Source organism: Alternaria rosae (assembly GCF_020736505.1).
Source record: "Alternaria rosae strain MPI-PUGE-AT-0040 chromosome Unknown BKA58scaffold_6, whole genome shotgun sequence".
Lineage (NCBI taxonomy): Eukaryota > Fungi > Ascomycota > Dothideomycetes > Pleosporales > Pleosporaceae > Alternaria > Alternaria rosae.
The window spans coordinates 244,450-270,148 of NW_025763575.1; the positions used below are offsets into that span (position 1 = coordinate 244,450).

At 54.2% G+C, this 25,699-nt stretch overlaps 9 protein-coding genes across 9 annotated transcripts; 5 read left to right on the forward strand and 4 right to left on the reverse strand.

Moving 5' to 3' along the window:
* Nucleotides 1-521: 521 nt before the first annotated feature.
* Nucleotides 522-1,498, forward strand: BKA58DRAFT_411943 (eukaryotic translation initiation factor-like protein 6; the record flags this gene model as incomplete). Its single annotated transcript, XM_046172325.1, has 4 exons — nt 522-628; nt 737-823; nt 897-1,321; nt 1,377-1,498. The coding sequence occupies 4 exons, from the start codon at nt 522-524 to the stop codon at nt 1,496-1,498; spliced, it is 741 nt and encodes a 246-aa protein (XP_046023909.1).
* A 498-nt stretch (nt 1,499-1,996) lies between these two features.
* Nucleotides 1,997-3,765, forward strand: BKA58DRAFT_386140 (nuclear protein DGCR14). The gene has a single exon (XM_046170434.1). It carries the CDS (start codon nt 2,146-2,148, stop codon nt 3,589-3,591), a length of 1,446 nt encoding a protein of 481 aa, XP_046023910.1. The 5' UTR covers nt 1,997-2,145; the 3' UTR covers nt 3,592-3,765.
* A 358-nt stretch (nt 3,766-4,123) lies between these two features.
* On the reverse strand, nt 4,124-7,422 carry BKA58DRAFT_402430 (uncharacterized protein; the record flags this gene model as incomplete). Its single annotated transcript, XM_046171718.1, has 2 exons — nt 4,124-7,290; nt 7,359-7,422. The coding sequence occupies 2 exons, from the start codon at nt 7,420-7,422 to the stop codon at nt 4,124-4,126; spliced, it is 3,231 nt and encodes a 1,076-aa protein (XP_046023911.1).
* A 3,241-nt stretch (nt 7,423-10,663) lies between these two features.
* BKA58DRAFT_186984 (uncharacterized protein) lies at nt 10,664-12,300 on the reverse strand. Its single transcript, XM_046165512.1, has one exon. It carries the CDS (start codon nt 12,110-12,112, stop codon nt 10,700-10,702), a length of 1,413 nt encoding a protein of 470 aa, XP_046023912.1. The 5' UTR covers nt 12,113-12,300; the 3' UTR covers nt 10,664-10,699.
* Nucleotides 12,301-14,142: 1,842 nt separating this feature from the next.
* On the forward strand, nt 14,143-15,511 carry BKA58DRAFT_411947 (XPC-binding domain-containing protein; the record flags this gene model as incomplete). The annotated part of the gene is made up of 5 exons (XM_046172326.1): nt 14,143-14,160; nt 14,212-14,259; nt 14,320-14,392; nt 14,448-14,839; nt 14,891-15,511. The coding sequence occupies 5 exons, from the start codon at nt 14,143-14,145 to the stop codon at nt 15,509-15,511; spliced, it is 1,152 nt and encodes a 383-aa protein (XP_046023913.1).
* A 1,019-nt stretch (nt 15,512-16,530) lies between these two features.
* BKA58DRAFT_187039 (ribosome biogenesis protein Kri1) lies at nt 16,531-18,648 on the reverse strand. Its single transcript, XM_046165513.1, has 2 exons — nt 18,406-18,648; nt 16,531-18,357 (listed from the first exon to the last, which is right to left on the reverse strand). The coding sequence occupies exons 1-2, from the start codon at nt 18,611-18,613 to the stop codon at nt 16,658-16,660; spliced, it is 1,908 nt and encodes a 635-aa protein (XP_046023914.1). The 5' UTR covers nt 18,614-18,648; the 3' UTR covers nt 16,531-16,657.
* Nucleotides 18,649-18,732: 84 nt separating this feature from the next.
* BKA58DRAFT_187053 (uncharacterized protein) lies at nt 18,733-23,248 on the forward strand. Its single transcript, XM_046165514.1, has 3 exons — nt 18,733-18,945; nt 18,999-22,676; nt 22,724-23,248. The coding sequence occupies exons 1-3, from the start codon at nt 18,884-18,886 to the stop codon at nt 23,085-23,087; spliced, it is 4,104 nt and encodes a 1,367-aa protein (XP_046023915.1). The 5' UTR covers nt 18,733-18,883; the 3' UTR covers nt 23,088-23,248.
* Nucleotides 23,062-24,830, forward strand: BKA58DRAFT_458640 (uncharacterized protein; the record flags this gene model as incomplete). Its single annotated transcript, XM_046174679.1, has 3 exons — nt 23,062-23,637; nt 23,693-24,238; nt 24,310-24,830. Exons 1-3 carry the CDS (start codon nt 23,409-23,411, stop codon nt 24,828-24,830), a joined length of 1,296 nt encoding a protein of 431 aa, XP_046023916.1. The 5' UTR covers nt 23,062-23,408.
* A 343-nt stretch (nt 24,831-25,173) lies between these two features.
* On the reverse strand, nt 25,174-25,527 carry BKA58DRAFT_440482 (uncharacterized protein; the record flags this gene model as incomplete). Its single annotated transcript, XM_046173751.1, has 3 exons — nt 25,174-25,182; nt 25,280-25,385; nt 25,466-25,527. 3 exons carry the CDS (start codon nt 25,525-25,527, stop codon nt 25,174-25,176), a joined length of 177 nt encoding a protein of 58 aa, XP_046023917.1.
* Nucleotides 25,528-25,699: the final 172 nt, after the last annotated feature.

Here is a 25,699-nt window from a genome sequence, read left to right on the forward strand (position 1 = left end):
CGTTGCTAAGCGATGCGTCCGGTTGCCATGAGGCTGCAAGTCGGGCGAGGCTACAGAATGGGCGAGTGCACAGCCATAAGTCAAAGTGAAGGGATGTGGCTTGCTTCACGATGAAGGACGTGCGATCCCAGTGACACGTCGAAAGCGCGCACGGTGACGAGTATGAGTCGCTTCACGTCGAGACGAACATCTCATCTCATCTCATCTGACGAAGTCGCCAAGTAATGACTCCTCACTCTCACAGTCACAGCCAGTCCAGCGCCAACATCCAGATGCAGTGGCGAAGGGAGTCGGTGGGCCCTCCCAGATATGCAGGGTTCGGTTCACTCAAGATGAGTCGAAGGCGCTAGGCCCAATCGAGTAGCGGGGCTTATGATGTCGCTCTTTACAAAATAGTCCCGCCTTCACAGTTTCTGCAGACTTCATTCACAAGCTCACTAACCACGTACTAAAGACCCTTCTTTTTCTTCTCCACTCCCCACAGAACCTCACACACATACTCGACTTTCAACTCAATCATCATGGCTGTCCGCGCTCAGTTCGAAAACTCAAACGAAGTCGGTGTCTTCGCGACACTCACCAACGCGTATGCGATTGTCGCAGTCGGCGCGAGCGAGAACTTTTACAGGTGCGCATGGCTCAACAGCTCTTCGCGGGTTGACCCAGTATGGCGACATGCTATGCGACCGTGGTCAGCAAAGTCTGCGAGAAATTAGTACTGACGGTGGCGCAACAGTGTCTTCGAAGCCGAACTCCAAGATGTCATTCCCATCTGCCACGCCACCATCGCCGGAACCAGGATCATCGGCAGACTGACCGCTGGGTACGTTCACAGTCTCGCGACAGCTTGCGCTATGCGACGTATGCCTCAAGACCAAAATCTAACAAGCCCACAGTAACAAGAAAGGCCTCCTCGTCCCCACCACAACCACAGACCAAGAACTCCAGCATCTCCGAAACTCCATACCCGACGAAGTCAAGATCCAGAGAATAGAAGAGCGACTATCAGCTCTTGGCAACGTAATATGTTGCAACGACCACGTCGCTCTCGTACATCCGGATATAGAACGCGAAACAGAGGAGATCATAGCCGATGTGCTGGGTGTGGAGGTGTTTAGGCAGACCATCGCGGACAACGTGCTCACTGGAAGCTACATGGCTCTGAGCAATCAGGGCGGTATTGTGCACCCAAAGACAAGCATTCAGGATCAAGATGAGCTGTCGAGTTTGCTCCAGGTGCCGCTTGTAGCTGGTAGTGTGAACCGCGGTAGCGCTGTCGTTGGTGCGGGTATGGTCGTCAATGACTGGATGGCCGTCACTGGTGCGTACAAGTCTTCAGACTGTCAAGACGAGCATGGACTAACTTCAATATCTAGGTCTTGATACCACAGCGACCGAGCTCTCCGTCGTCGAGTCTGTCTTCAGGCTTGGTGAGGGCAACGGCCCTTCCAACATCAACACTACACACAAGGACGCTATGGTCGAGTCCTTCTACTAGATCACGGCTACTGGCCAGGATGCCGTTTTTTGCTCCACTCGCCATCACCCTAGTGCGTTGCTGAAAGAATCACGATTTGGCCCCGAGGTACAAAGCGATCGGAAGAGGCACTCGCCCTGTATAGGGTCGGGATATTGATATGATGCTATCACGGAAGAGCACAGGCTCACAATACTGTTATGTTGGTACCAGACTATCTGAGTAGCTGGAGTTTCTCATGATAGGGTACTGTGTGCGACCGCACGTAGATTCAATGCAGATATGCTAGGGAAACAATGCTAAGAGTAGCGCCAAATTCTGTCCATTGAAGTGACCTCATTCTGCTCAATTAACGAAGATTTGAAATCATGCGGCTAACCGAGTATCCTGTGTCACTGGTGTTGGTACTTATGCAGGTACCTTCACCCGCAAGCCTTGGTAGGGCTGGAGGCGGTGGAAGCTTTCTGCCGACGCTAAGACATCATCGTCCACGAAAGTCACTTTGCGCCAACGCTCTTTCACCAGCCCGCGTGGGTGCACAACACTTACGGAAACCTATCCTCCACCGCTCAGTGGCATCTGACCCTCGCAATTCCTTCGACCCGCCTCGATTCTCGGCTAGAGATCTCCAGTCGCCCTCCAAACTTGAACCCCACCCCGACTACATTATGTCCAACCCCAACTCAACAGCGCTCACGAAGCGTAGCGCGTCGAATGCGCTTATGCCACCGCCTCCCGCGCCGAAACGGATAAAACGCCCTTCCGTAGTCCTAGACGAAGATACCTATGTTTCCGCCGTTTCGCACATCATTCGCCGCGACTTCTTCCCAGGACTGGCGGAAGCCGACGCACAACGAGAGTATCTGAACGCGGTGGAGAGCAAAGATCGGTCATGGATAAGAGAGGCTGGCAAGAAGCTCACACAGGTCATGACGCCGGTGCCGAGCGGGCAAAGAAAGACGGCAGCGAGGACGAGGTTCGACAAGGCAGGCGGCGCTGGCGACAAGACTCCAAGTGTATGGGGCGCGGACACGCCTGTTACAGTCGCTGGAACGGAGATCGAAGACAACGATGAAGGCCTAGGGAAACTGGATAATGTCGACCTGAACATGAGCCTAGGCGCATTCCAAGCAAAGTACACCAGTGAAGACCAAGAGAGCTTCAGCCAAATCATCGACAAGCAGAACAAAGCCCGATTCGACAAGAACGTCTGGCTCCGCGAAGGAAACATATACGCAAGCAAACAGCGCATAGCACAGCAGAAAGTCCTCGAAGCCCGCGCCGCCGCATCCTCAGGCAAAGAACTCGTTCTCAGCAACAAACCAAGCCAGAACCTCGACGAGCGGCCTGCCGCACCCACAGGCCATCGCCACACAGCCCTAAACAGCTTCATGTTCGGCCCGGACAGCGTAGAACAATGGGCACCGACGCGCGCCCAAGAAGCCGAAAACTCGTCCCTCGCGCCCCCAAAGACAGTCCTCTACAACAACACGCGTCTCCCCGCCCCAGAAGCCGAGCCCCCTCGCCCACCCAGCCCCACCCTTTCCGCCGTTCGTGACGCCGTTGCAGGACGTCCGCGCCTCAATCCCAGCGAGGGAGGATACACAGGCAGCGAAACACCGCGAGTAAATGGCTACGCCTTTGTGGACGCACAGCCGCCTTCCCCCTCTTCAGACGACGACGACGACGCGCCAACCGACCTCCTAGAACGCTACGGTCTCGACAGCACCAGTACAGCAACCCCCTTCACCATAAACGACTCCTCCTCGCGCGAGAAAATGCACCACAGAATGGTCGACAAAATCGGCGCGAAACGATCGAATCCACATACTCAGGCGAAGCCAACGGGGTCGGGCTTGGGCATCTTTACGAGCGAGACGCCTAGGTTTCTGAGTGCGCCGACGCCGCGGAGGGGCGAGGCGGCTGCTGCTGCTGGTATGACACCTGGGAGGAAGGCGAAGGGCGATTTGACGCCTGCTGCTCAGAGGCTGTTTGAGAGAATGGGTGGCGCGACGCCGAAAGGAGGGGGGAGTGCTGGGTTTGGTGGCGAGGGGAGAGGAAGTGCATTGGGGAGGGAGTGGACGCCTACGCCTAGGGTGAAGAGGAGGGCGTAGAGGGGAGGAATGTGGAGTGGAGGAACGGATCTGTGCGAAGTGCTCGTGCAGATGTTGTGGTTTGGTGTAGCGGGATGATAGTGATACCCAATCTTCATATATACTTTCTTTCAATCAAGCATGAACATCTTCAGCGTAGTATAGGCACAGAATATCATGAGCAAGTCACACTCAAAGACCACGAAAGGCATGCACGTGACTAGTTAAATAAACCTTTTCTACCTTAAACAACGCACCCACACGCAAGATCCTGCGCAAACCGCCCAGGGTATCCAATTGGAACAGATGCTACAAACAAGAAGATAGGGTGCTATGCAAAAAGAGAAAAACACATGTATAACACGATAGAAAACAACGCCAATGCAGCTAGGAACATGCAAATGCCCGTTCATCCAAGAACAAAGAGGTTCCCCGCTTTATGCAACTCTTTCCCCTGTACAAATCGACAGAAAGGAGAAGGAAAAGGTAAAGAAAGATGTAAATGATAGCGAAGGGCATGTGGGATCGTAATGTACAATTAGTAGTGGGTCGTTCAGCCGCCTCTCCTCCGCTGCTCTCCGGGGCCTTGGTAGCTTCTGAATTGCGTACCAGGGGCGTGATAGCTTCTGTACTGCCGTCTAGGTCTTGATTGTGGATCGGAAGACCGTTCACCATTACTTTGAGAGTGCGCTTCACGTTGCTCGTATTGCATCGGTGGGGGATGGGGATGCGTTGGAGAGTAGGCTTGTTGTTGTTGCTGCTGCTGCTGCTGCTGCTGCTGTTGTTGTTGTTGGTGCTGAGAAGGAGGCCCCTGTTGTTGCGGTGGTCCAGACTGGCCGATGAAGGGTAGAGGCGGTGGTCCACTATGTGGGGGTGGTGCCATGTTCGCGGGGAGTATGGGTTGGCCGCCGTACTGGTGAATCTTAAGCGGTTGGTATGGAGCCATGGAGGAAGACGGTGGGGGTGGTGCTTGGAAGGATCCTGGCGGTGGTATGTAGCCGCCTTGATAGGATGGAGCACCGCCGTATGCTGGTGGGTATGGCGGTGGTGGCGGACCCTGTGGCGGATGTGAGGTTGGTGGGTAGCTTGGTGATTGCGGTGGATACGGTTGGCGCGGCGGCGCAGGATCATAATGCGCGAAGCGGAAGTTGATCGGCGGCGCTGATGGCAGTGGACCGGGTGGCTTTGGTGGGAGCGGCAACGATCCTGACGGTGGTGCATACGGGCTTTGATGTGTTGGTGGAGTTGGGCCTTGCTTGTGTTCCCCATAGTGAGGCTGGGGAGCATGGGCCTGATATGGCGATGCTGCCGATTGTTGGGACACTTGATGGCCACTCGTCCTCCTGCTATGTTCCCATGGCTGAGGAGCTTGTTCATGGGACTGCCGACGCGATGGATAATTACCCGGTAATGCATCATACAGCCCAGTAGATGGCCTGGTCGGATCATATGCCGCGACTTCTCCTCGGTCTTGGGTGTTTATGCTTGGGAGCATTGAGTTTCTCCAGTGAGCAGGAGCCTGTCTATAGTGAGAACGGTCTGGAGGTTCTCGGCCAAGCTCGCGTGCCTTCCGGTCTAGAAGTTCCCTGATCTTTTGCAAAGGATCCCGACGACGTAATGACTCGTCAGACTCTCGTGTCTGCGGTGGCACACTGGGGTGTTGCCACGATTGAGTGTTCGATGGCGGTGACGATGGCGGGTTGCTCTGAGGCGGGCCACTCAATGCGTCCATCAGTGCCTGATCAATAGGTGGCTCTTCCTTATTCATGACAGCGTCTACTCTGAGTGCGTCGCTCCTAGACGGCGTCTGGGGATGTGTGGAAGACTCCCGCATTAATGGAGTGCTCGGCTGCTGAGTTGAGGATTGCGATTCTCTTGTCCTTGAGACTGGGACTTCTTGATCGTCATTGAGAATATCCATGATTCTATGTGTGGATAACCTTGGTGTTGTCCTTGCAGGGACCTCAGTCTCTTTCGTTGGCGGTGCAGCATTGGGCTCCGAACGGGAAACATTTTGAGTAAGATCCACTGCGACCTGGGTGCCCTTGGGAGGGCTGCTATGCGCAGCTTGCGACGGCAACCCTAGTGGTATGGCTGGCTGTGCGAATTCCGGCGACTTTTCTCGCACAAACTCCTGCTTGATAACAGGTGTTGTCGCTCGCGGCGGCGGTGGGGGCTGTTGACGTGGATCTGGGTAGTGATATTGAGGTTTTGGCGCGGCAGTGGTACGCGGCTGATGTGCTGAAATATCTGCAAGCATCATGAGCAGAGCAGCATGCTCATTTGGAATGACCTCGATCGCTGGTGGTTCTGGTTGTGGTGTTGGCGTCCTTTCGACTTCGATGGCAGCATCAGCGAGGCTCGCAATGTTGTAATGTGCAATAGCTTCGGTGCGATCTGGGCCGTCAAACTTGGCAAAGCCACCAGCTACATCCTCAATCGAATCATCAGCCTCTTCATCGTTCTCAACAAAGGCGACTCGTGCTGCAGTGAACTTTCGTCGCACTGAGTCGTTCTCAAGTTCCTTGTCCGCCTCAACATAAGCCCTGCTCCGTGAGGCGAACTTTGATCCGATGCGATAGTCTTCGGCATGGTGAGCTTCGTCACTGAATGTTGGCGGGAGGATATTATCTTCGTCGTCTGTGGCATCAGCGTGTTGGCTCTTCATCTCCCGCTCCAGCTGCTTCGCGCGGAAGAATATCTGGAGCATAAAGTCATCCTGAAGTTCCCGGAAACGATTGACGTATTGCTCTCGCTGAATGTGTTCCTCGGCGATGCGGACGCGTTCTAATTCCTCAAGTCGATATGTGCGCAGAGAATTGATCTGGTCCAGACGGGCGTCGCGGCGTTGGTCCAGCTGGGCCATGACGGCTTCGTACTCCGGACATTTCTTGTGATACCGGGGGTCATCTTCAAGATTCTTCGTAGTACGGTTTGCCAACTCTTCTAATAAAGCCTTTTGAACCTTTGCAAGACTGCGGTAGCTCATCTTAAGATTGAGCTGTCGGCGCAAATCAGTCTCCACATTGATGTCCGGATGCGGTTGGCGCCGACGACCGGGCAAACGCCTGCCGGACTTTGCAGGGGCATCGCCATTGGTCGGCAGAACGTTCTGAAGGCTTTGACTGCCGTCAACATCTGGAACCTGCTCAGGTGAGTTGGGTGCAGTGCTGGCATCAGTTAACTCAGGAGGTTGGTCGGCGGCGGTGTCGGTTTGCGATTCTTTTGTTTTGCGCTTTTTGCGCGGTTGTTGTTCGGAGACATCGCTTTGGGTTCGGGTGAGAACTCCGTTTGGACGTGTTTTGCTGGACTGTGATGAATCGTCTGATGCGCGTCTCCTCTTTCCTGCTGTTTTTGGTGCCGTTGAAGTCGCACTAGATGCAGGTTTCTGAAGCTCTGGAGTTTGGGTGCCATTCATGGGTGTGTTGTTGTCGAATGAGCCATTGGATCTCTGCGGCGAACCAGAATCGGACGATGTTCGGCTGCGCTTGGCTGGTCGCGCATCCTCATGGTCGGGAGTTGCATCCTCGTTTTGCGCGTTCTCATCCAGAGAACTACGACGGCTGCCAGAGCTTGCGCTAGATGAGCCAGCCGAGCTCGTGTGGTTAGACGTGCCTTTTGCACCGCGACGCGTTGTCATTTGGAACGGTACTGAAGGAGCAAGGCGAGATGTCTTCGAACCCTGAAGACTACTTCGCTTATTAGACAATGCGCTAGCGGCTATGCCAAGGTTAGCATAACCCTATAGGGAGCATGAAGAGGCAATTGTAGTAGCCTTGCGGACTTACGCTGTGCCTTCAGAGGGCTGTTAGAGATGACCTTTGTGCCTTTGAACTTTCGTTTCGGCGGCATTGTCGTTATGTGAGACCTGTAAGCGGAGACCTGGACGAAGCAGCCGTTAGCCTGGAATCATAACATGATGAGAGGGTGGCGGAAACTAGAACCGAGCTTCGGGTATGCGATTGGGTACTTACAGGTCTAAGATATGATTTTGGGTGGGTTTCTGATATTGTCACCTTCTTGTGGGGTAGGTAGAGTGGTGGTAGTGCTGTAAGCAAGACGTGTCAGCACATGGTCGTCGCGATGTCAGTAGCAGAAAGCAAGTGGGCGATTCCATCGCTTCCTGAACCGCTGAACTCGTAGATCGTTGGAATTTGTGCGGTGGTTTTGCGCGACGTGAGTGCTGGGTGTGAAGTACTTACTCTGACCAGTCGCCTCAGTGAGCGCGGTGACTTGCTTGACAGCGTGACGCAAAGTCCGAGTCAAAGATCCATAGACTCATGGATTAATCTTGAGGTATTCTACAGCCGTTTCGGTATCTTTGTACGCGATTTGCTTGTAGATGTCGAGGTTGCGTGTGCTCGCAAGACAGAAATAACCCTGCAGAAGGAATGCTCCGTGTGGCACAGTCGAGCGGAAGCGCTGAGATGAGTAGATGCTGAGAAATATCAGTATAAGGAGATAGCGCAGAAAGCGCACTTGTGGAGCAGCAACAAGAGGTTGGCGAGGGTCGTGGAAATCGTGTTGATCCGGCGCATGAAGATGAAGCTCTTGTGAGATCCTTGGTCAGGCCTGGCGCCTTGCCCGATTGGGATCTGAGTCCACGAATGACAGCGCTCGCGAGCTCTTCACCTGCAACAATCGCAACGCGTACTGTACAATAGGATCCATATATTCACGCAGTCGTCATGCGACTCGGATCCAAGTCCTACTCTACAGTAATTACTATGGCTGCTGGCCACTATTGACGGCGCTGTTGGTTCTTCGCCTCGAGCCTTCTGATGCAGCACGCCAGCCGAAGAGGGCAATGACCCAAATTACGTGCATCACTCATCGTCCCTGCCGCCACCGTGTCCCGCCACTTCAAGTCATCGCATCTGTCTGTTGCGACGTCCTCGCAGCACCGCTATCATGGACTTTTCACGAAGCATTCGGCGTACTTTCTGGAAGCTTTCAAGTTGCTTCATCCAGGTTTCACGTCGCACGTCATTAGCCGCAGCGCTAGACGGGACGATCCTCCCGAATCGTCACCATTGCCCCTGCCCCCTTCACTTGGAATTTGCAACGCAAAAACGAACATGATGTGTACTTGAAGTCAAAAAGACTTGTGATCTCGTCTCTTGCTACTGTTCTCTAACAGTGTTTCTAGAAGCCGTATACCCTGTCGCGAAGAGTGCGGCGCAGCATGCATGCATCCGTCGCGTCGTACTGCATGGCTTGGGGACAGGACTTTGAATAAGTAAGGGGGTTTCAAGACGGACTATTCTGGACTTGGTTTCCTATCCTGGATACTTGCAAAGGCGAGCGCAGTGACTGTACTGTTCGAGTGCGGACACAAGTTCGCGCATTTTCCTCTTCACTGATAGAAGCTGGAGGTGTTGATGTCGCGTGTGACCAAAAGGACAAGCGGATCGGCGGTCAGCGTGGAGCGTGGAGCGCGCCACAATACATGAGCAGCCATCAAAAGCGTAACAAGTCACACTACTACACACCTGCTCTTCCTCATGATACCTGTGATTTCTTTGAGTTAGACGTTTTTGTAAAACCTCCAGATACTCATTCATTTACTTCCACTGCACCAACTTAAGTACTATCATCTGTTCGCCAATTGTCTCGCCCGAAATCTCAACGCTCCGTTTTCGCTACAACAACCAATGGCGCACCAGGTTGGCGTAATGGACTAGTTGTGGTGTGGTCAACTGTCTGTCCTCTTTGAGAATATTTACATTGTGATAGACACAAGTCGCATCAGTTGATGTTGCCTCAAACCGATCGCAAGGCTAACACACCAAAGTACGAAGCCAAAGTACGTGGTGGGAATTACAGTTCAACAATGCGCACACCATGATGCAAGTCGAAGCAAGTTCCTAAAATTCGAGTACAACGACGGTCCCGACAGATCCATCCTCTTCACAAGATCACTAATGTGAATATCTTTCCGACAAGATACCCCAAGTATCACGCCCCATGCCTTCAACACCACTGCACCCATCCAATAGTCCGCCAACCCAACAAACCATATAAACGACCCATCTCACCCATCTCACCCATCTCACTCCGAACCTAAACACACAATACACTCCCCTCAACACCATCTCCCGCTCCCGCTCTTACTCATCACGACCTCCCTCCATCGAAGCTCTATCTCGGGCTCCCACCCGTCCGCCCGTGCACCCACACCCATATCCGCAAACTCCGGGCAGCAGCAGCGCACGCACACACCCATCCATCAGGGCAATCACGCCCGAATTCGTCATCACATAAGGTTCAATCTCCCCGCATGCTCGCCAACAACGAAGAACATTCGGCCGGTAAATTTAATAAAATGAAGCGCACCGATACGCGGCTTTATTCCCACGATGTTGAGCGGGGATCTCCCTCGTTGGATTGAGGTTCGGCTAACTGGCGCTACGTGGGGCAGGGTAGAGACTGCATGTTGTGAAGAGGGGGTCATGCTGGCATCATGCATGTTCTGAAGTGGTGAAGGGACGTGGTTGTCAGTCATGTAGCGTCGTTGCGGGAAGGGAACTGTTGGAATACGACAGGTGAGGCTGAGGGGTTCCGGTTCCGGTTCGGTAGAGAAAGAAAGTTTCTTCGCAATAATGCGGATTATGGTTTGCTGGACAGAAGTATCAACGAAAGAAGATGCTTGTAGATTACAAATGGTGGTAGTTTTTGTTGTATTGATTTTGGGTATAGTGATTTGCGGCCTTGCGGCCTAACCTTCTTCGATTCTTCTTCTTCTCCTTCTTCCCGTCCGTTCTTGTCCGGGTTTTTTCTAGCTTTCCGTCTTGATAGTGCGCCTGACTAGTTGACCAGCAAATAGTTGTATGTGGAAACAATAAGATACTACGACTATACATAACGAGATGATGATGATTGTCCGCTCAAACAGCCCTGTATGCTGGAGCCCAGACCTGATAAGAAAAAGAGGCGCGATGCAAAAACGCTCAACGCTCGATCGAACCCCTATGGGGGCGAGAGCTAGTGACAGAATGAGAATGAGTATACCGAAAAGGTATGAACAGTGTAAGGGAAATCGTATCGTACAAACGTAAGAGACATTACATCTTTCACATTATATGCGTGACATGAAGAGAGTAGAGGTAGTACTCCTCGTGATGATCCATCATCGATCAGGAGAGTACTGGAGGGCGACACGGCGGGAGCCGCTCATGCTGCTTCGGGGGGAAGAGTTGAGCACGAAGTCGGGGATCGGAGGTGTCATTTCGCGACTGGGAGGAGATGGGCTCCTGGACTTTGATTGGAGGCTTGCTGAGCGTTCACGGGTGAAGCTTCTGGCTTGGTGGAGAGAGGGAGGGCCCATGGCGGTTTGACTAAGATTGCTGTTCGACCTCATGCGACTGAACGATCGTGGCGGGCATGCGATGGCTTGGTTGGAGTAAGGGCTGGCGATGATGCTCGTACCAGGGGTCATTGTTGGAGGCGGTAGACCTGATGGGCTCTCCGACCTGAACAAGGGGTGGATGTGAGCCTCGCTGCATGCTGGACTCGGCGGACGCGAGATGTCTGGCATCATCTTTGGGGGTGGGGGTAGATCTTCATCATCTTCTTCTGGAAGTTCTGAGAGAAACGGACCGTCCAACGCACGAGCAGGCGAGTGAGGACGGCTGCCAGGGATAGGCTCTAACGTGGTGCCTCTTGTTGGTGCTGCTTGCTGCAGGACGACATCGCGTGCTGGAAGGCTGACGCTGCTTGTGTCCCAGCTATCGAATCCATCAGAGTGAGAGACAGTATCAATCGACTGTCGGTTCGAGTAGATGCTGGCTGGGGCGTCTCTAGTGAAGGACTTCTGGCTAATGAGAGTAGTGCGCGAGTTGACTGGGCGGACTACATGACGCAGAGACTCTCGGAAAGATCTGAGCGACTGCGATGAGCGAGTAGAGAAGGTGGGCGAGGGCAAGGCTCCAAGAACCTCGGGTTGCTGGTGAATGGCCATGGGAGTCGCAAGCTGGGCGTGCTCTGCGAAGTTGAGATGGCTTGGGCGCGAAGTCCGCAGTTCACTCATGACTGAGTCACGAGGGCCTGATGTGATGACAGTTTGAACTTTTGGTGCTTTGCGGTTCCATAGCGATGAGGTGTACAGGATGGCCTGACCGAGACATGATATGACCCAGGCTGCGATCTGTCCCGAAACATGGCTGTCCCAATTTGAGACCGGTGCAACAGAAGGGTCGGCTGTAACCTCTGCCCATCTTGACTTGATCATGATGATCGAAATGAGAGACAGTACCAACGCAGCGCCAGATATGAGGACGCTGACGGTTACCAGAGTCTTTCTTGCCCGACCTGATCGTTCGAGAGCTCCGCGGACGTTTCCCACATTGTGAAATATGTAGAAACCGATACAGCAGAGAGAGACGACATCGAAGGTGCTTGCTACAGCCGTAATGCTGACCAGGGAGGATTGAGAGGAAGAAAGAGATGCCGTTTCCAAGATAGACAAGACAGTGTCCGCGGCTGTGCTTGACCATGCAACAACGCCAACAAGGGAAAGGTAGAATTTTCGAGATTGCAACATGATGGACGAGAGGCGTAAGGTTGTTGGTCAGCTCAAACCCCGGCCTGGAGACTCTTGGTGGAAGGCGACAGTCAGCCTGGAGTGCCTCAAGGTACCGATACAGACGGGAGGTATTGTCGTATTATAGTACCAGGGGGTTCCAGGGGGGATTGTCGATAATTGGTTTTGGTTGAAGGACACCGAAGAGGATGCTGCAGAGAAGTGGGTGAACTATCGGTTGAAATGTAAGATGGAGCCCCGGTATTGTTGCTGTGGAGAGGCGCGAAACCGAGCAGGCGCGAGTCGGACGCGTTGCAGGAAATAATGCGGCTGTATAGCTGCAGCTACTATAGTCGAGCAAGCCGTTACGGGGCGTGGCTGATGCGGGTCTAGTCCGGTTATAGTATGTACGGTATAGCTGGCCGATCTTCGGTGGAACGACTAAGGAATACGATGGGTTTTGTGAAGCGAGCGTTGTTCGACGATGAGTGACGACTGGATGACGAGCGACGGAGTGACGAAAAAGGGACTGGACAGCGGCGTGAAGAAGGGAGAGCATGTGGGGAGCGACGACAAGTAATAATAAATTTGGGTGAAGTCGAGAAGGCTGATGTGTGCCCATTGTTTCGTGGACTGGCCTGCAATACGCGTGGGACAAACGGGGAAACCCCTACTAGTCTGCTGGGATGCACGCAAGCATCATTCGAGCATGGCGCTGCACGACCTCAGGGCATGGCGATGCGACATTGGCACAGCAGAATGCAGTAGCACGGCCGCAGAGCTGAGAGTATGATGGCAAGCCTATGATTCAGCGCGGTGGCAGTAGGCCGGATGCGCTGGAATCTGATGCAAAAGAAGGAAAACAGTTTGTCTTTTCGAAACACGAGCAGAAGCGGCCAATCGCGAGCGAGACCGGGTCAGGCGTCGAGAGCCGGAAACAGCTCAAGGGCCTACCTGTCAAAGTTTATGGTGTGGAGCTGCGGTAAGTTTAGCCCTTCATTTCCTGACGCGTTGTTTTGACTATGCGTTCGGCAGACATAACAAACAACCCGGAAAGAACGCGATCGGACAATTTCCACGCCTGATGAGCTGTGGATACTCGCTCGATCTGCCACGGCTGGTAAGCGCTGGAGAGGCATTACGGAGGTGCGACCGACGATAGTCCCCTTCTGCAGTGCGGAGAGCACAGCATATCAATAGGCGACAGTCATACAGTCGGCCTGTCCTAGCCAGAGTTTGGCAAGACGGTGAAACGGTCTCGTCGCCTCATGGCCAGCGACTCATGGCGGCTCTAGGGCGGGGATTGAAACAAAGGGCCGAGCGATGAGCAGCAACCGGCTGGGCGACAACGATGACAACACCTGCAACCTTGTCAAGATTTTGGAGTTGGCGATGCGCGGCATGTGGAAGCGTGCCGTGTGTCGATGCGATGTCAGCACACTAGCCGGGGAGGAGATGAAGCTGCGGCTGGGCGATCTGCTGTTGCGTCACTGGCCGTGTTCTGGCCGTTGGGGCCCTGCAACCGATATTCGAGCCCTGAGCTGGATGTCAGCATCCGGCGCAGAAAAGTAACTCTCGTGGCCAGTAACACCTGGTATGTGTGGTGGGTACGTCAATACCGAAGATTAGGTCTAGGGGTCTTTCTTTTGCGCTGAGCATTGGCGATCACTGCTTCACGATCAACGATGCGCCGGAACAGTGAAGCCTGGAATTGCGCCACATGTGGCGTCGGCTTGGCAGAGCTGTGGCGCACAGCTCCAGTGTGAGAGGTGCTGTGAAGTGGTAATGTGTACTGTGGTTGACGACAGCCTAACCTAGTGAACCATGTTTCCATGACCTTCTGAGCAAACGACGCTCGCTTTGTGAGAATAAAGGCTACATTCGAATTCACATTGCTCTTGCTTTTACTTTTACCTTCTTTCTCACTACGCGGTACTACTAACCCCCGCCAAGAACTGCCTCATCATCCCCACTACCTCACCTCCAACACCGACTCCGACACCCCGCCCAACCCAGCTCCATCTTCAACCACGCACCCAGCAACCGCCAAGATGAAGATCACATTCAAGGTAGACACCGACTGCCTTGTTAAACACATTAAAGCCTGCTAATCCCTGCAGGACCTCAAGCAAAACAAGTTCGTCATCGAGGCCGAGCCTTCGGAAACGGTGCGCAGACCCGCCACATCCAGAAAATTATCGCAACCGCCCTGCTGACACACACACTAGATTGGCACCCTCAAGTCCAAGATCCAGGCCGAGAAGGGCTGGGAAGTTCCCCAGCAGAAGCTCATCTACTCCGGTAAGCTGGTGAGGTGACATGGCTGCTCAGCACAGTCGCTGACACAAGATAATAGGCAAGATCCTGCAAGATGCCAACACGGTCGAGTCGTACAACATCGAGGAGAAGGGCTTCATCGTCTGCATGGTCTCCAAGCCAAAGGCCGCCGCCGCATCGTCAAGTAAAGCAGCGCCCTCAACACCCGCTCCAGCAGCAGCCCAGACGCCCGCAGCTCCTGCCGCGCCCGCACCTTCATCCAACACACAGAACGCCCCCGCTACACCCTCTCCTGCGCCAGCCCAGGCATCCGGCGAGCGCTTCAATGACCCCTCGGCTCTGACTATGGGTGGAGAGCGTGAGGCCGCTATTGCTAACATGGAGAGCATGGGTTTCGCGCGGGCTGATATTGACCGGGCCATGCGCGCCGCATTCTTCAACCCCGACCGCGCGGTTGAGTATCTCCTGACGGTAGGACAAGTCATCATTCTGGCCTCCACACACGTGCTGACATCATTCTAGGGCATCCCAGAGAGCGCGCTCCAAGAGCAACAGCAACAAGCACAAGCCCGTGCCCCGACCTCTCCCACGCCCGCTGCTGGTGGCAACACAGGTGCGACACCTGCGCCTGCCGGAAACGCACCATCCGGAGGTGATGAGCCGATGAACCTGTTCGAGGCCGCTGCCCAGGCTGCTCAAAATCGTGGAGGTGCTGGCGGTGCCCGTTCCAGTGGTACTGGCGGCGGTGCTGCGGCCGGTGCGCTCAATGCCAACTCTCTCGAGTTCCTGCGCAACAACCCACAGTTCCAGCAGCTACGACAGGTTGTACAGCAGCAGCCACAAATGCTTGAGCCCATCCTACAGCAGGTCGGCGCGGGCAACCCTCAATTGGCGCAGATGATCGCAAGCAACCCAGAGCAGTTCCTGCAGCTCTTGGCCGAGGATGCAGACGAGGATGCGCCGCTGCCACCCGGTGCTCAGGCCATCTCCGTAACTGAGGAGGAGCGCGAGGCTATCGAGCGCCTATGTCGCCTTGGGTTCGAGCGCGATCTCGTTATCCAAGCCTACTTTGCATGCGACAAGAACGAGGAGCTGGCCGCGAACTTCCTGTTCGACCAACCCGACGATGCGGACGACCAGTAGAGGGACTTCGAGTTCTGTGCGATCACTGTGCGACCTCACCATACCCGATGTCGACCCTTCTCCGTCTGATATCACCGTTACAATCGCACGAAAACCATCCCGAAATTGGACGAATACCATCTCGAGTCCACTCCTCATCACACGGCTCAGTGCAGTTACTTGGGAATACGGAAGGGAACATTCCGACTAGTCCCACTGCTTACCATGACGATAACATGATATCTTCCGCATGCGGCACGCGTAGGAGCTGGACCTGCTGGTTTCTGGGTAGTAGATGGACCGGCGTATGCCTGCTAGGCAAAAGTAATAGCTTATCCATAAATCATCATCCCATTGCATGTATTGAATTGCAACGTAGTATAATGCCGGCCTGACATGGCATTGACTGTCTACTGTATTACCCTTACACTACCATTACTCACATCTAGCCGAAAAACGCACCGGCACCCTAAAACGGGTGAACAGCGAAAGTATAAAACAAAAAGCTACACGGAGCCCCGAATTCCAATCTGCCGAGAGAGGGATACCAAGGGAGAGTCAAGAGAGCACAGCCCCGATGCATTGTCTGACCCACCCCTTTGTTTCTTGGAAGAAGTAAAACCTCGCCTATGCTGTCCCTGTATACCATGCGACTCCACCCAGACCCCACGTTCACCGTCTTCTTTTTTACCACCGCCAGAACTGCCGCTCTAGGAGTGTTATTTTTTTTTATAGCTGTTGGTGTTGTTATTTTTGTATCCCCTGACGGCCCGCTCCCTTTCTTGGGGGACAAATCCTTTTGGTTCCCGGGTCCGCATCCGCGTTCTTTATCTACTGTAGGGTTTGCTTCCGTCTGGCTGGGTCTATCTTCTTTGCTTTTCACCGTGTAGATGCGTGCAATGGGATTGGTCATGTGTGATATGTGACGTGTGGTGGCGAAGGGATGGTTGCTGGCAGGCTGGAATAATGGCTGACTGGATTGTTGGTTTGATTCAAGGGACGTGTGGAGGGTGGTTGTAGCTGTGGTTCAAGATTCGGGTTTCTGAAAGCGTCATAGGGGATGGATCAGAGTAGAGAACAGGCGGATGGGAAGAGATATGGTCAAATGGAAGATCCAAAGGTATCGATTCTGCAGAACGGTGGTATACAAGTAGACTGGATAAATGATCACGCTTCTACAGCAGCGGCCTTCCTCTTGCGACTCCTCTTCTTCTTTTTCTTCTCGCCCTCGACGATGTTACTGTCGTTGTTACTGTCGTTGCGGTTGTCACGCCTAGGTGCTGCAGCCTCTTCTTCACCAAGTAGAGTCTCGAATCCGCCCTTTGGTCCGTCGGGGTCGCCAAAAGTGTCTTTCCTCCACTGCCTGATGCGAGCCTTCTTGCTCAGGAACTTCTTGTCCTTCTTCTTCTTGACGGGATCTCTGAACGCAGCGAGTTTCTTCAGGCCCGCGAAGTCGTTCAGCGCTTTATCGTCTGCTAACAGGATGTCGCGCGCAGTCAGACCGAAGCTCGTGGGAGATGTTTCGCGGTAGCGGAAGCGAGAGGCGGCTTTGGAGGGCTTGGCAGCGAGAGCGGCTTCGTATTCGAGGTTTTGATTGACGAGGTTTTCTATAAGGCGACGGTCGCGACGTGCGGTAGATTTGGCTTCTGCGCGTTCTTGCTTGCGCTGCTTGGAGGACTTCTTGGATGATGTACCGGTCTCTTCCTCGTCGTCCTCTGCTTCGGCGTCGGGCATCTCCTCGTCGGATGAGAGGTCGGGTCGCTCTTCTTCGGAGTCGTCCTTAAAGTCAGGGACGAGATCCTTGATATCGATATCATCGTCGAACTTTGGCTTCTTGGGCTTCTTGCTCTTCTTGCCACCTTCTTCCTCATCCTCGACGCCAGCGTCTCCGTAATAAGCATCACCGAAGCGCTTCTGCATTTCGGCGTCCCATTGCTCATCTGACCAGTCGGCTTCCAACACCTCCTTCCACTCGTCGATGTTGAAGTCCCTGCCGCTCAGACCTCCAATCTTGCGGATCTGCTTGACTTTGTTCTCCATGTCTTCCACCTTGAGTTTTCGGAGACGTGCAAGCTCCTGCTCCTTCTCCCGTCTCTCGGCTTCTCTCTTCTGTCTCGCGGCTTCACGGGCCTTGCGCCGGCCACTCTTGTCGTCTCGGCGGACTGTAGTGCTCGCGACAGCATCACGCGCGTATGTCATGATCTTCTCATTCGCGCCAGTTGTGTCTTCGAAGTATAGGTTGTACGAGTTTTCCCACTCGTCTGCCGCGGCGTCTTCTTCTTCGTCATCGGACAGGAGGGGCTGGAAGCGGGCAGATTGCGTGGGTACCCAGGCGCGAGACGCCATGAAGTTGGACAGGAACGTCTCGGGGTCCTGGTCGGCCTTCTCGACATCCTCGGCGGTAATCTTGGGTTTGTCGCTCTTGGACTTGTGCGGCTTCTCCTTTGCGACGATGAAGTCGTCGTCTTCCTCCTCGTCAGCATCCTTGAGCGCCTTGACGAGATCCTGCCTAGCGTCTTCCTGTTCCTGCGCATATGTCTTGGGCGGCGCATCCTCGTCCTCGTCTTCGCCCGTGTACTTTCCCTCAAGTAAGTTCTTGGTATGGTAGTCTCGCAGTGTCATTGATGGCTCCTTCTTCTTCTCATCTGTGCCATTTTCGCCCTCTTCAAGTTCGCGGTAGAACTTGACTTCCTTGTTGTAGATACGGGGGTCTTTTGCGCGCAGAGCCTGGAGAGTGGCATTGACCTGTTGGTCGAGATCTTCGTCGAGTAGCTCGGCTGCATCGTCCTCCTCTACGCCCTCTTCGGAGTCTTCCGACTCGTCGCCGCCGTTTTGGAACGCCTTGTCCTTGCCGTACTTTTCTTCTACTACGGGAAGTTAGTACTTGAATGTGGCTACAGTCTGACTAAGCCTACATCGAAACTGCTCGGCGCGCTTCTTGTTGTGCTCGAACTTGCGGGCATATTCCTCGTTGACCTTGAGCGAGACTCCGCCGCCGTCGCTGTCGGAGCCTTCATCGTCGGTGTTGTCGAGCAGCTTCGCCTTTTTTGCGGGAGGCTCGTTGGCGGCGTTGAGATCGCGCTTGACGCCGTTGCTGCGCTTCTTCTCCTTGGTGCCTGCCATGGTGGATGTTGAGGTTGGTGCAGGAGCGTCTCGCGCCGGGCCTTTACAAAATTTTGGTGGAGTAGGCGCTAGCGCGTGAACTGACGTTCGCCGCGGCGGTGACGATGGACCCGCCGCAACACCAATCGAGCGGTGCATGGGCGAGGAGGTGCACCACGCGACACGCCCACCCACGCCTCCGACCATGTATAATAGCCTGCCCGTCTAGTCTCTTTCTGCTTGCTTCTGAGATACCCATTCCTATAGCGTTTGTTCGCGAGAGTCGGCAGCATGGCGGAGGAGAAGCCGCCGCAGCTCAGCATAGAGCCCGTGTCACGGCCGCTGGATCTGATGTAGGCCGAGAGGATATGACCGGATACACGGGCATGCTGACGATTGCATACAGACCCGTCGTAATCAAAGAAGCCGCCCTCGATTCACCCACCTTCCGCGCGACTGCTGTCCACTACGGCGACCAGATCGAACTGATAGAACGATGGCTCGACTCCTTCATCCGCGCAACCTCGACGCTTGCCGCAGAGTGCACCAAGATGCAGGGGCTCGTAGACACGTACATACAAACTTCGCATCCGCCCCTGCAGCTCTCCGAAGCCGTCGTCGACCATGATTACACCGTCCTGGCCCTGAAGCGATTCGGCGAGGGCGCCCGCGAGTTCTGGAACGGCACACTGCGCAGCATGAAGAGGGCCGAGGCGACCATGTGCGAACCCATGCGGGCATTTGTGTCCAACGACCTGCGCATGCTGAAGGAGGCGCGCAAGAACCTCGACTCCACACAGCGCACCTTTGACGGAGCCATTGCACGGTACGCGGGCCAGGTCAAGACAAAGGAGGCGTCCTCGCTGAGAGAAGACGCCTTCCAATTGCACGAGGCGCGACGGGCATACCTCCAGGCCAGCATGAACTTCTGTGTCATGGCTCCCCAAGTGCGACTGACACTGGACAAGATACTCGTCAAGGTCGTCAACGAGCAGTGGCGCGATATGAAGGCGGCCACAGAGGCGTCGAACAAAGGCTTCAACATGTGGACTTCAGATGTCGAGCGCGTACGGGGCTGGAGCAAGGAGATGGAGAATGGCGAGCGTGTCTTCAAGAGGGAACTCCATCTAGCACGGCAGCAGATCGAGGGCGCAGCCGAAGTCAGCGCAAGACCATCGCGAGACCTGGACACCTACGCCGCCTCGACCGTCCCATACCTCGGCACCGCGCCTTCGTCCGCGAACCTACAATCCCCAGCGAAGCCTGAGTTTGGCATCGAGAAGGCTGAAAAACAGGGCTGGCTGTTCCAGCGCACAATCACCGGTAAGCCGGCCAGGACCTACTGGGTAAGACGCTGGTTCTTCGTCAAGAACGGCATCTTTGGCTGGCTGACACAGGGCACGCGGTCCGGCGCCGTTGAAGAATCAGAGAAGATTGGTGTTCTACTCTGCGGTATACGACCAGCCTTTGCAGAAGAGCGACGTTTCTGTTTCGAAGTCAAGACGAAAGACACCACAATCCTCCTTCAGGCCGAGACGCAAAACGACATCACCGAATGGATCTCTTCCTTTGAGGTCGCCAAGCGCAAAGCACTGGAAGATACATCAAAGGATCTATCGGGAGCTGCCTCTGTCGACGCCGCTTTCTCTATAAGCCCGCCCGTAGCCCCTGAGTTCGCTGCCAAGACCTCAGAAGGACAAGCTGGCCAGCCTGGTGAAGATACCGTCAGCATGGACCGTACCGACGCGCTCGGCATCCCCGGCGCTGACAACAATGCGACACGCGGTAGTTTCGATGTGTCGGCTCGGCGTGGCACTACGACTGAAGGCGATAGCAGCCGCCGTGATCACACTGCCAGAATTATGGAGAAGCTCGACTTGACAAGGAAATCTACAGTAAGCCCTCAGCTGAGTGGAAGCAACCCCTCTTCCGCCAGTGGTGGCATTGCTAGTCTTATCTCCGCAAGTCTTGCTTCAGCTAGTCATAACATTGTACAGGTTGGACAGATTGCTGCGCCTGCACCTGGCCTCCCTGATACTCGGCTTGTCATGGGCCAGACACTTCCATATACCAGTCTCGCGCCTTCCACCCTTGCGAGCCCGCCGGCTCCGACCAACCTTAGCAAAGCCGCTGTCGCCGTAAGCGGAGAGCGAGGTCTCGGGACAGGTCGCTCAGGTAACATGCCTGGTGGGCTCATGGCTAACCTCTGGGGCTCGGTCAACTGGGGATATGTCAATGTCCTTGGGCGCGAAGATGAGACCAGCACGCGCGACCGCAGTCAATCTGGACCTCCGAGCCCTGTCAACCCGTCTCCAGTCCTTGGACCCAATGATGAGAAGAATGGCACACCTCCCGTCCCTACTGGCACTGTTCATCGCAAGTCGAGTAGTATGGGCGGCCCCATTCCGACACTCACCAAGACCACCAACGACGAGGTCGACTTCCCAAATTACTACCCTCTCGCTCTCCGGATGCAAGACGCTCAATTCCGGATACTGTTTCCTACAGTGCCACGCTCAGAGAAAGTCGTGCTGGTGTTCCGCGCCGTATGGAATCCGACAGATCAGCAGGAGTTCCCAGGGCGCGTGTACGTTACAACTAAAAACATCTACTTTTACAGCAACCACCTTGGTCTTGTACTCATCACGGGAATAAGCATGTCTTCTATTGACGAAGTCACTGCTGCTCCCGGCAAGGACTGCGACTTCCTTTTCCTCCATTTCAAGTCAGGCGCAAGGGAGGATGGCGCCACTAGGCTTACTGTGAAGACATTCCTTGAGCCTCTGAAATTGCTCTTGCGTCGACTGAATTTCCTCGTACGCAATACTGCCACTGGAGAACACAACCTCGAAGAAACGATGAAGCGAATGATCAGGATGGAGACGGATGAAAGCCTCAATGCCCCTGGTGAGGAGGGTTGGGAGGAAATCTCTCCAGATACACCTGTTGATACAGGCTATGGCGGGAAGAACATCAAGACAAGCCTTCGCATTGATGGTAATCTATTTGGACCATCCGGTGCAAGTGCCGCAAAGAACGCAACCAAGTTCAAACTACCGTCGCAAGCTGTGGTCTTCGCTCCAGCTGGCATGACGCAGGTTGCCGTGGAGAAGGAGTATGATATCAGCGCGAAAGGATTGTTTCATATACTCTTCGGTGACAAGAGTGCAGTGTTCCAGCTACTATATCGGGAACGGAGAGCATCCCGCATCGTCCAAGGGCCATGGATCACGAGCGATAAAAACCTTCAGCGAAGAGATTTCGAGTACGAAATTGCACAGCCTGGTAAGAACGGAGCTGTTGTCATAAACGACTACCAGGTCATCGAAGTCCTCAATGACCATCTTTGTTACGTGGTCTCAGATCGCAAGACACCCTGGTACCTGCCAGGCCACGATCGATTTGTACTTCTCAGCAAGACAGTTATTACACATGTGTCAAAAGCGCGATGTAAGCTTGCTATCCACACAAAGGTGGACTGGAAGCGCAACCCACGTTTTGCGAGGAAACTCATCGAACGCCAAGCCCTGCAAGACCTGGAGCTTGAGGCGCAAGATCTTGTTGATGTCGTCAATGATCAAGTCGCTAGGCTCGGCCACAACAGAAGCACCAATAAGGTCACCAACATCTTTGGCCAGATTGGATCTCAGACACAAGCTGTACAGCTCGATGCGCAGGACATACCACCCCCGAACCGACCTCGGAAGTTCAAGTTACGACCGCAGACGACCGCATCCTTTGTCGCGCAATACATAGGCAACATCGTTATCAGTGTGGTATCAACAGTCATGAGCTGGATATTGGCGATTGTAGCCGGGCTTGGCAAAGTCATCTCGGCACACACGTTGCTCTTTGGCCTTCTGCTAGTCAGCGGTGGAGCCAACTTCTTCTATAGTTCCAGGGACAGTTGGAGCTGGTGGCACGAGCGAAATGCCGCTAACTACATGTCGCGATTGGGTGTTAAGCCATCGACTACGATGACCCGCTCGATCTACATTCGCGACATTGAGGAGTCGTTCCTGAACCAGAACAACACCAGTCTTGAGCTTTCAGTGCCAGTCACGGCCAGCACTGATAACAAATGGTGCGCTCTTTTTGCTTCAAGACGCCAACTTAGCTAATTGTATACAGCCATCAAACGTTCACCACCCTCCTCCACGATCCCTCATCTACCATTCCTGGCCAGTCCTTCTTCAGACCCACTACGCATAGCACCCAGCGCCTCCATCGCACGCGACAAAATCTCGGATTGCATCGTCACGACTTACTCGTTGCTTTACGAGTAGTCAATCGCGTCGAGAAGGAGGTGGTGGAAGCAGAATACGAGAACTGGCTGCTGGATGAGACACACAAATGTAGCAAGGTTGGAAAGCTCTTAGAAAGCGCAGCCAAGAAGGGCAAAGAGAAGCAGGTAGAGGATTGGGTCAAAGGGTACTGCGGGGACTGTCAAAAAAGTTTGCAGATGGTTGAGGAGAGCCGAAAGGGCCTGGTATGAGCCCTACTTCGACTAGCCACTGAGCACAAGAATGTGTAATGTGGCAGTCAATCGGATAACATGGTAATGCCATCGTACAACCAGCGAAGCGAACCTAAATTTATCGAATTTAATAATGAAATAGACCCTCAATTTCGTCACTCAGGGCGACCTTGGCGCTCTTGACTCCGTACCTTGGGTCCCTGCTACACTTACCTTGATTATCGCTCACCTCACTACCCGGCTCGCTCTCACCCTCACACTCACTTAAAACTCTGGGGTTTGTGCGCGCAGACCTAACCAGCTCGCACTGCTAACCTGTTTGGCTGAACAGCCGCAGCCATGTCTGAGCTCGAGTCCGGAATGTCGTGCACGCTGAAAGAGGATACCATTACGGTAAATGGCGACCTCAAGATCTCCTTTCGCCGTACAGTCCGTGTGCCAGACACTTCCGAGTCGAACTACCTCCCCCCTAACCTCGGCGCCTTCCCACTCGAAGCAGTGTCACGGCACAGCGACAACCTGCCCAAGGTGATGGTCGTAAAGAGCGGCGTTTTCTTCCCGATGTATCGTAAGTACCGTCAAAATCAATAAGAAACTTGAACCTCGAACTAACGCATGTGCAGAATCCGAGGCCATGTGGATCAACTTCAGCCCTGTCCAAGAACACATGCATCCCTACAAGATCAAAATCTACGTTGGCGGCGTAAACGTCGTCTCCGCCGAGCCTGCCCTTGAGACCAAGGCCACTGCTGTCCGCCGACAAGTCCGCCTAGGAAAGGCTCCTGCAGATGCCACAGCCGCATCTCCTCTGCAAGACTACATCGTCGTCCCACAGCAGAAGTGGATCGATGGCGTCGCCAACGGAGACGGCACAGTCCGCCAGTTCATCGCCATGCCCAGCAACAGCGGGACTTCAGTCGAAGCGCAGATCACAGGCCAGGAGGCTACAGCCGGTATCCAGATCGAAGTCACTCCGTACAAACTCTCCAGTCCACGACCCTTTCCCGGTGAGCCCATACAGATCTTCCTCAAGCAGCTCAACGGCACAACCAAGACGTTCAACGTCACCCGCCTGGAACCCATCGCCAACTTCAAGCTGCGTATCCGCGAGGCAACGGGCATACCCACACAGGATATGCGTTTGATCTACGCCGGGAAGCAGCTCGAAGGTAAGCCCAGCACCCACCCACCCCACCACACATCCATGGATCCCTCCAACGTATACTAACCCTCGTACCAGACGCCCGCGACTTCGACGACTACCGCATCTACAAAGAATCCACCATCCACATGGTCCTCCGCCTGCGCGGCGCTGGCCCCCCAGACCCCAGCACAACCGCGCAGATGAACCTCGCAGCCGGCGGCCTCATCCACCAGGTCGTCCACGCCGACACCTTGCGCCCCAACTGGGACGTTGCCAAAACCACTGTGTTCAATGCGCAGATTCTGAATGCAAGTCTGTACGAAGCTGTTACGGGGATGAGGCCGATTACCCGTCCTATAAGCCATGAGGAGTATGCGGAACATGGGTTTCCTTATTTCAAGATTTATGAGGAGAAGAGTGGGGTTTATGGCACGTTTGGGGTGGTTAAGAGTTTGGGGGAGGGAAAGGGGAAGGGCGTGGTTAGCGCGGTTAGGGTTGTGGATGCGGGGTGTGGGAGTGGGATCGAGGTTATGAATCCGCTTGGGCCGTATCAGGTTTCTGAGTCTGTGGCGGAGATTGGGGAGAAGTTGGAGGGGTATCATATTGCTGAGTTTTAGGCTGGTGATGTGTACGGTGGCTCGGGCGTTGAGTGTGGGATGTCATGGGTTTGGTAGAGAAATTTGAGGGGATGGCTGAGGGCATAAGGTCTTCTTAATTGGGATGCACACCTGAGCGCAAGGATGAACATGGGACGAGTCTTCGGTTCCGCTCAATTGGGAAAATTGGGAATAGTGTCGTAGCATGGTAGCTACAGACCAGGAAACCGATGCATAATCTCTTCCTTCCGTCTTCCACATCCACCCAAGTGCGTGATCGAGTTCTTGCTACTTAGATGTAGTGCTCTCATGTGTTCTTTCCCTGAAACTCTCTCATCACGATTTTCACCCATCGCGGGCGCGTTTAGCGATACTGTCTCCTAGTCAGCCTCTATCCCATCATTCCCGCTTTTCCTTTCTCTTCCCCTCGTTTCGTTGCGAAACACCACTCTCCGCATCTGACCACGTACCTTGACGAACCCAATATCCTGCGCCTTCTCCCGAAAAGCCTGACGACTCATGTTGATTCCGTACTTGCGAATGATACCAGCCTTCTTCTTGTCACCAGTGACAACACTTTGTTTCCTCGTTAGCCCAGCATAATTCGTCTTCTTTCATCCCTCGTTCCCTTTCCTTAAATACTTTCGAAGACATACCATCCAATAGACGCTTTACCGTACTTGCGCGGGCGCGAGTACCAGACTGATTCGTGTGACATGTTGGCGGTTTTGCTTGTCGATAAAGTGAGGTTCTTGCGAAAGAGCAGCGGAAATTCTAGGTAAGAGAATTTCAAATTTGTGTGTGGCGCGGATTGGCGAGGTTGAGGAAGTGCTGCGTGGGTTGGTTGGTGTGTGGTAGTACCTTGTTGGACAGTCTGTCCGGGGTTGCGT